This window comes from Cydia splendana, chromosome 23, assembly GCF_910591565.1.
Source record: "Cydia splendana chromosome 23, ilCydSple1.2, whole genome shotgun sequence".
Classification (NCBI taxonomy): Eukaryota; Metazoa; Arthropoda; class Insecta; order Lepidoptera; family Tortricidae; genus Cydia; species Cydia splendana.
Genome location: NC_085982.1, coordinates 1,327,189 through 1,336,413, shown reverse-complemented (window position 1 = coordinate 1,336,413; position 9,225 = coordinate 1,327,189). Strand labels below are relative to the sequence as shown.

Here is a 9,225-nt window from a genome sequence, read left to right as displayed (position 1 = left end):
CATAACACTTGCACAGTCATTATCAAAATCTCTGCAGACTTATTTTAGTCTAACTCTAAATGTAGCATCAAGGGTTTCATGTATATTCGATTTAATTTAAAATTCACATTTTTGTTGACGCTACTATACTATAAAAATATCCGTCTGCCAATCAAATTACATTGATCTATAATATTTGTACAATTGAAAAAAAAAAAAAGTAAAGCGTTCCGATGTATGGCATTTTTCTAATATTATTTATCAATTTTTGCTCAAGATGTCTAGCACGATTTTGTTAAAAACTTTTTGCTTTTATGAAATGGTATGGAATCACAATTTGATCACAATGCATCATAGAGTCAGTCCATGAAAAGTCTGCAGCGGATTTGATAGCCCACGCAGTACACGTGTTATTTTAAACGTCAAGCTTCTATGAAATTATGAGGTATAAATGACACTTGCACTGCGTGGGCTATCAAATCCGCTCCAGAGTATTCTTGGTCCGACTCTAACATGAATATTCAAGCTTCAAGTTTTGTTTTAGTGATTTAGTGCATTGCGTAAATTGAAACTTACGTACTGACATTATTGACATTGACAGTGACAGTTGCTTTCTTTGCTTCGTTATAATAGCGTCCGATGGCGATAACTAGATTGTAATCATAATTATTTTGTTTTCAATCTCAATGAACAAACTGTGTTATTTATGTCTTAAAATACAATTAGAAACTTAATAACTACGTAACTAAATAAAGTGTTCATACTCACAAGTTATAAATTTAACGTTCATCTTAAAAATGTTGTCTGGCAGACCTCGATTCATAAAACCGGGTAAGTGAAGTGTATTTTAGGATTATTTTAATCGTAATAATCATTTAATTGCCAGTGTACACAAAAACGATCACGTTTAATATGATTTTTGCAAAGCATGCCAATTTTATTGGTTTTTAGCCATGATTCAAAACTTACTTTAGTCTTTCGAACTCAAAATGAGTCTTAGAACAACACATTAAGTAGGTTTTTCTGTAAATTAAAATCAGACTTTAATCTCTAGAGACACTAAAACCCTGTAGTATATTGAGAAACTAAATTTTTTAACAAAACAACAACGGTCTCTTTGAGGTTATGTGGTTATGTTTACTTTTTAATTTTCGAATTCCAGGCAATGACCCACTCTATCCAGCCAGAAACAAAGATGGCGGAGTAGAGATACTGATAAACCCAAACACAGACTCTGCGCTGACCACAGATAGTGATGCAAAGACTAATTTTGTCTATAATCGGTATCATCATCTACCATTGACTAGTCAGAGACAGAAGCTGCCGGTGTTCCAGTATAGGAACCACATATTGTATTTGTTGGAGAAGTATCAGGCTTTGATACTTATCGGAGAAACTGGTTGCGGGAAGTCGACACAAGTGCCACAGGTAAGTTGTTTTAATATTTTTCTTGCAATGATGTATAGTTGGTCAAACCAATTTGTCAGTCAGTAAGGAAAACTATACTCATCCTTTTCTTTTGGGTGCTAGTACTAGTGTAAGACAAAGATAGTATGATTCTCTCTGTCTATGATTGAAATGAGACAGTCCTTTGACAAACTATATATAGTTTTTTGGTTGCTGTTACTGGAGCATAGACAGTGGCGGATTTGCAGTGTTGGCAGCCCTAGGCCCCAGGCCCTGTAGTAAGTACTAGGCACCTCTTTCTCAGTACCATACTTATATGTAGAGAGACTGCAGAGTGTCACCCCTAAAATCTTACCGCTCTAGGCTTGGGCCTACTTGAATGATGCTTTTATTCGAAACACACATACACAACAACATTAAAATAAGCTTACATCTAGGTAAATTTGAAGTTACAGTGCTGCGAGTGGTTCCAGAAAAGGATAACACTCAGCATGTGTCGTAGCACATGAGTAGTGTTACAACGCTGATTTTCAGTGTACCCATTGACACATGATAGGGAAAAATACGCAAAAACTGTAGAAAAAAAAATGAAATTTACTGTCTGAAATAAAGGATTATTACATTGACACGTAAAACAAACACAAAACAACACAGAAAATAAAAACAAAACCAAAGCAGAATACAACAGAAAGTGCAGTTGACACGGTAATTTATTTACTTTACTTGGCCTAATAGTAACTAACATTTAAATTTGAATATACTAGAACTAGATAATAAATGGTCCTAAATACTACTACCCACACCTACCACAATTTTTTGAGGTTAATTAATAAAAGTAAGCAAGTCTATAAAAATGTTGCGCTTCATTACTTAAATTAATTAACTCAGCAATCTTCCATCACATCAACTTATCTAACCAAAAATGTAAATTTAATTAACTTTTCTTTAATTTATAGCACCATCAACATAATCATTATCAACTCTACTCTAATTAATTACATTGGTTATGAGTTGATAGCATAACCATAACATCTGTAACACAAATACAATAATGACATAAGTAATTGAAAAACATTTGTATATTATTCCAATTGTTATTAAGAACTGCCAGTCTCTTCAAGCTCATCCATATAAATGAGAACTATTATTAGATATAATTATTATTAAAGTCGAGGTCTCCCTATACTGGTATTGCGCTCAGATAGAGGAATTCAGAGTCCACGCTCTGCCAAAACTTGCCAATGCAAAATACACTCTATCCCGTTCTAAATGAGTTCAGTTTCTCAATGACACGCATAACAAAAACAGGCATAAAAACGCGTCAAGTCAAATTGCGCTCTATCCCGTTTTAAAAAGGTTCATTATAAATGTTGGTAATAAATTTTGGCGGGAACGCTCGATGGCCGCCATGTTTGTTTTCACGTCATTCCGCCTAGCGGTACCGCTGCGCGCGCACGACGCACGGATCCCATAAAAACGGGAACGCGAAATATCGTGATGTCGATTTTAATAACAAAGTAATGTGAAACGCGGTGATGGAACGTTTGTGTTTCGTTAAAACAATGCTTGCTTGATAAACAAAGATCGTGTTCTTTAGTGGGATATTTAAAAAATGTGTAGTGATGTAAACATGTGTGGAAATCGATATTTACGATAAGTTTTAAGGCGGAATTTTAACAGTTCTCGTGCAGATGTTTTGAATTCGGACTCCGAAATAGCTAACCCAATTCACGCCAACGCGTGATGTTATAGCGAAGCTTTATTATAAAATTGACATTGAAAATGATGTGGCCTTCTTCAACAGCCAGCAAAGTACTCACTTTGCTCCTCCTAGTGACTTTTATATACTGCATCTATATGGACACATTCCTGTTTCTACGCATACAGAATTATAGACTAGATATTTTTGGAAATGTACCGGAAAACAGGAGTGAGAGCTCGACGTTTAAGTCGATATTGAAGGACGCGAATTATGAAGATGTTCTATGGGTTCCATGCAGTATAAATCCGTTATGTCACCCAACGGTCAAAGCGTTGATGATAGATCATGTAAACCATTATATCTACGGACCTTTTTGTTCTATAGTCGACATAGCGCTTGGGATCTCAAAACGCTGGCAATTCCTGACTCCAAACATGATTTCATTTTTCCACGTTTTCGTGGCTTTGATCGGAGCGAAACTTTTAACCTGCCAGAGTTTAGCTGCACGACGATTCGCAGTTGTTTTATTCCAAATTCGAATGTTTTTAGACGACCTTGACGGTCATGTAGCTAGAGAAAGAAAGAATATAAAAGGAGAGCGGACTGAGGTTGGGACTGTCGGTTTCTGGATCGACGGAATCTGTGATTTATTAGGAGTTATCGCTATGATGGTCGGTATATTGGTGTTCCTTAAAAATAATCCACCTAGAAGAGGTTACAGAGACACCCCTGTAAGCACGCTGCCTTACCACCAATTAAAAGAAATAAACACAAGCGAAGATTTAGAAAAGGATCATACGGCGGAGATCGGTATTTCATATAAAACAAAAGTGACTTATCAAAGGATAATTCAAGTTATAGGACTGTTTTCCGGTCAAATGCTGCTATCATCTCTCGCTTGGAACCGTTATATAGACATTTATCAAGAATTATTGGAGAATAACGCTGAATATGACTTGATAAGACGAGAAACTATGTTCAGATCTGGATTGTTCTTCTTTGCGACAAGTTTATGGCGGATTGTGAACCCGCATAGCTATCTACATCTTCTTTCTTTAGCTGTTTTCTGTGATAAAACTTGGCCTTTTCTAAAAGTGGTACACTACAGTGGCTACGTTTGTCTGGTGGTAGCTGTGGGTACTTCAGAATACTTGGTCGATACCATACAGTCTTTCGTGCTCAATGGTGTAGATGGGTTATGAATGTTATGATCCATTAGTATTTAAGGTTAACGTGATTGCCAAATATGTAATTAAGGTTAGTTAGAGATCTATGTTTGATCTATTGAATATATTTGAAAGTATTGTTTAAGCAGAGGGTACGACTTATTTGGTTGTCAATAATACGCAATAGATCGCTTCGGGTCTTGGAAGAGTCTTGAAGAAACAGTGTCCCACTGGGAAAATACTCTTTTTGTCCACTTAGTCCGATATTGAGCAATTTCCTTATGAAAGTTCACCAAAAATTTAGTATATCGTCATTTTTGACAACTGACAGTGGTGCCCTTTTTTCTGAGAACATCACGTTTCTTTGAATGGCGAAAAAACGTTTCTTCACAACTCTTTAAAAAACGTTTCTTCTCTTTAAAATTATATTAATTTCCTTACTTATTAAACTCTTTCATGCTAAAATATAATAGACACAAGTGTCAATCATCAGTCATCACAATGAATAATAATTAGGGAAAAAATACTGTATCGATCCTGTCAAGATCAAGGAATCAGAGAGTTTATCGGGAAAACTGAAAATCGAAATTTCGTTATTTCTATATGCCTTTATCGCTCGAATATGCAAGAGTGTCTAAAGGCCGACAGTCGCTAATAGATATATCGGACCGGCCAAGGTGCTCATAAATATCTGAACATGTACTTTAAAAGCGGTTTCGCACTACGTCCGATCCGAATCCGATCCGAACCCGTGAAAATATGGTCCGTTGTAGCCGTAGAACTATTTCTATGGTAAGTTACGCACTAGATCCGATCTCAGTCATCCGATTTCTTTCCGTCATTCTAGAATCTCCATTCCGGAGAAGATTTTTGACGGACCGAAGTAGCCTTAGTATTATTTGTATGAACGCTCGCGCACTGCGTCCGAGTTAAAGCCGAGCTGCGTACGAGCAGAGAGACAGCGGGGCGGGCGGGGTATGCGGCTGGGTGACGTGAAGCGGCAGGCATCCAGTGTATAGGGCTAGTGCGTAAGCGAATATCCGAATTCGGTCCGAGTTAGACCCATATTTTCACGGATTCGGATAGGACTAGTGCGTTAGCGAATATCCGAATTCGGTCCGAGTTTTCTAGACCCATATTTTCACGGGTTCGGATCGGATTCGGATCGGACGTAGTGCGAAACCGCTCTAACTTCTTGACAATAGAGGCGTGGTCAGATATTTGTGAGTGCCTTGGCTGTCCCGATATATCTGATGGCGACTGTACAGACGAACTGCAACCCGACTGCAACTTGTATGGGAACTGCGCCGACGTTGCAGTTCCCATACAAGTTGCAGTCGGGTTGCAGGTCTGTATCCGCCCTTATCTGACCACCTGTTTTATGAACTTTACTTCTTGCGATATATTTACAAATTATCAGTTATATTAACGGTGGTAATATCTACAGATGTAGTGCATAATTATATTCCATCGTATTTTCACGGAAACGTACGAACGTGTCTTGCTATTTCAGTCAGTCTCGGTACGAAAAGTACTGAGGTTGATGGAAGTAGTATGACAAATACGAAAGTTTCCGAGAATATGAAGAAAACAATTGTGCATCTACATCTGTATTTGAATTGATACCTGCATTATAATCAGTAATAATCAGTAATAATGATACTATAATCTATTTATTTTCGGAACATCAACGATTTCGGGTATTATTTTCATCGATAAAAATCGCGTTTAACAGTAGGACTGCAAAACCAATTTCAGATTATGGTGATGTAGTTATAAAAGGTGGAGCAATAACGGAGTAGTTTGTTGTATGCGAGCTATAGCTGCTATAAAGCATAAGTAAGCATAAGTATAAGTTTTTATTTTGTGTTTGTGCTTACGAATAAAATTATTTCTATTCTATTCTATTCTATTCTATAAGGTGGGGGGAATTTCGACTGCGGGGAAATTTGAACTAATCGAAATATCTTCCATGTTCATTATTAACTAGAGTCACACACAACACACGCAGCACATCTTTTTCGCTACCTGGACATATATGGCACTCTAGTTAATAATGTAAAACATGGAAGATATTTCGATTTGTTGAAATTTCTCCGCAGTCGAAATTGCCCCCCTGCACCTTAAGTGTGTTATCATATAAATCCCCGCCGCTTCTTTCCGCCGTCGTTCTATGCGACATTTCCATCTTCACCACTTGGATGGTTGTCCGTCTTTAAAGGGGCCCACTGATTAACAGTCCGCCGGACGGTATCGGCCTGTCAGTTGTTCGGAATTGTCAAAATTTTGTTCTAACTGACAGGCCGATACCGTCCGGCGAACTGTTAATCAGTGGGGCCCTTAACTGTGCGTTTCTAGAATAAACTTCCTGACATATAGCGCCTTGACAAATAGAGGCTCAGATATTTATGAGCATCTCTGCCGCTCCGATATATCTGATGGCTGTGCAATAAATATTTCAACTTCCTTAGTGCTCCATAATGGTTCCGTTTGACCAACTTTACCACAATAATTGATCGGGTACCGTGACCGATGTGGCCTTAAGGTAGTCACGTTGGGACGTCTGGTTTTTTATCCGCCCTTGACCGATTGACATTTTGTTGTGACAATAGAACAATTTACACTATCCGTTCGGTCTCGTTCACACTTTGTTCCTAAATTCCGGCCTAAATTTAGTAGAGAACTAGCGAACCGCCCCGGCTTCGCACGAGTAGTACCTTAACAAATTAGGGGCTATTCATAAATTACGTCATTTCAAATTAGGGGGGGGGGGGGTCTGGACATCGGATGACGGTAGCATGAAGTAGGAGGAAATGGGGTCATTTGAAGCAAGATTTTTGGATGATTATAGGGGGGGGGGGGGGGGGTCAAAAATCGTCAAAAATCGATGACGTAATTTATGGACAGCCCCTTATACACCTAAACCTTCCTCAAGAATTGATAGGTGAAAACCGCATGAAAATCCGTTCAGCAGTTTTCGAGTTTATCGCGAACATACATACACACAGACAGACGCGGCGGGGCACTTTGTTTTATAAGTTGTAGTGATAGGCCCTGACTCTAAATGACTGACCATCGATGAACCTTGATGTCTTAACAATAAGGTTGAATTGTGTTAACAGTGGACGTACCACGAACGTGTGTAGGCATTAGTTGTTGCAATCAACTGTTATCTGCAACACCCGACACCCACTTTTACGTTCCATTGTCATTTATCGCTTCCTCTGATTTCATACATACATACATACATACTACATACATACTACATACATTTAAAACGCTCATAAAGGCTTTGTGGCGCCTCAAAACGTTATTTTTGTATCTGGGATAATATAAAGTCGTTGTGCTTCTACATATATTCCGTAATGGGATTTGACAAAATTTAAGCAAAGAAAAACTTGCCTGACTGACCTTCCTCCCTCTCTCTTAGTTCATCCAGAGGAGAGAGAGCGGAAATTACTACTAATGCTATAAGTTGACTCCCCATACCTCCGCTCCGCTCCGCCTGAGTAGATAGGTAGACTAAAGGGGCCCACTGATTAACAGTCCGCCGGACGGAATCGGCCTGTCAGTTAGAACAAAAAGTTGACAGTTCCGAACAACTGACAGGGTGGACCTTATTACAAGAGGCATATTAAGGTCTACCGGTGTACACTTAACAGTGTGGGCGATGGCACATACAGTGAGTATCAAGAGTAGCGAACATAGATGTAAGTAAATTGAGGTAGATATGGTACCAGGCGCACGATTGTGAGCCGTTAAATATAGGTTCCGGAACCTATATTTAGTTAGTCGTATGGGTGACGCCAACCTGTCAAGTTGTCAAAATCGTTGGATCAAATTTAAATTTTGTCAACTATGAACGTCACACGTCTACATAAATAAAAAAGGTCATTGGTAGCGAACGATACATTATGCAATCTAGAGCTTTAGAGAGGCAGATAACGAAATTTAGATTTTCGTTTTTGGCTGTAGGACCTCCAAATGCAGATACTTATTTACCTACGAGTATATCTCTACAGTTTGCGTTCAAAAGTAAATTGCCACAGTCTAATTGTTTTAAGTACAATAGATTTATACAGTGTGGAAAGATATGTCGGGCCCTGGAGGGAAACTACCTTAAATCCTTAAGTTGGCTCATTTTACTTAAAGGAGACATTCCTTTATTTTTAAAAAGAAACAAAACTGCATTCAATTTTTTTTTTAAATTCGGTTGTCTTGACCGGGAATAGAACCGAGTAAAACTTCCAAAAACTCACACACACACACAACACACACACACAAACACAAACACACACACACACACAAACACAAACACTCGCTATTTTTTTCTACTAGTCGATCCAGTTAATGTTAATGATAACATTCTCCAAGAAACATTAGGTCTTACACTCGTCTGTCGTACTGGTCGTACAAAATATCCATAAAATCGTATATTTAGTACTCAAGAATATTAATCATAATCATAATCATTTATTGCAGCCATGGTATTATTACAAGGTGTTCTTATTTAAGTCAGTACATACATGTACTATTTAAAACAAGCGAAATTGAAGAAAAAAAGAAAAATTTTGAATGCAATTTTATTTTATTTTTTAAATAAAGGAATGTCTCCTTGAAGTAAAATGAGCCAATTTAAGGATTTAACGTAGTTTCCCTCCAGGGCCCGACATATCTTCCCACACTGTAGATAGAGACGCATCTCTTTTTATGTTAAACTATTAGATAAATGGACTCTGGACTCTGGAATGGAATTACTCTGGACTATAAAAGCTCTATTTTTTATACAAATGACCCATATCCAATTAAACTCGTAATAACGTCACGCGATATCTAAAAATATCGATTCAGATAACTCCGTGTGTGGGGGATTAGGGCGATACTTTATTTTAATGGATTGATACATTTATTGCTAAATATAAAACAGTTCCGTTGTGGTTTCGTTATGAATGGATCTGTAGCCACTGTAGA

The 9,225-nt window shown here is 37.9% G+C and overlaps 2 protein-coding genes across 2 annotated transcripts in view; both read left to right on the top strand.

The window, feature by feature from the left end:
* The first annotated feature begins 618 nt into the window (after nt 1-618).
* Nucleotides 619-9,225, top strand: part of LOC134801706 (probable ATP-dependent RNA helicase DHX35) — a 29,832-nt gene continuing 21,225 nt past the window's right edge. Inside the window, exons 1-2 of the mRNA XM_063774303.1 lie at nt 619-810; nt 1,142-1,407. Of these exons, the coding sequence (XP_063630373.1) occupies nt 777-810; nt 1,142-1,407 (300 nt within the window). The 5' untranslated portion in view covers nt 619-776. The remainder of the gene's footprint in view (nt 811-1,141; nt 1,408-9,225) is intronic.
* Nucleotides 2,597-4,639, top strand: LOC134801943 (ceramide phosphoethanolamine synthase). The gene has a single exon (XM_063774575.1). It carries the CDS (start codon nt 3,169-3,171, stop codon nt 4,288-4,290), a length of 1,122 nt encoding a protein of 373 aa, XP_063630645.1. The 5' UTR covers nt 2,597-3,168; the 3' UTR covers nt 4,291-4,639.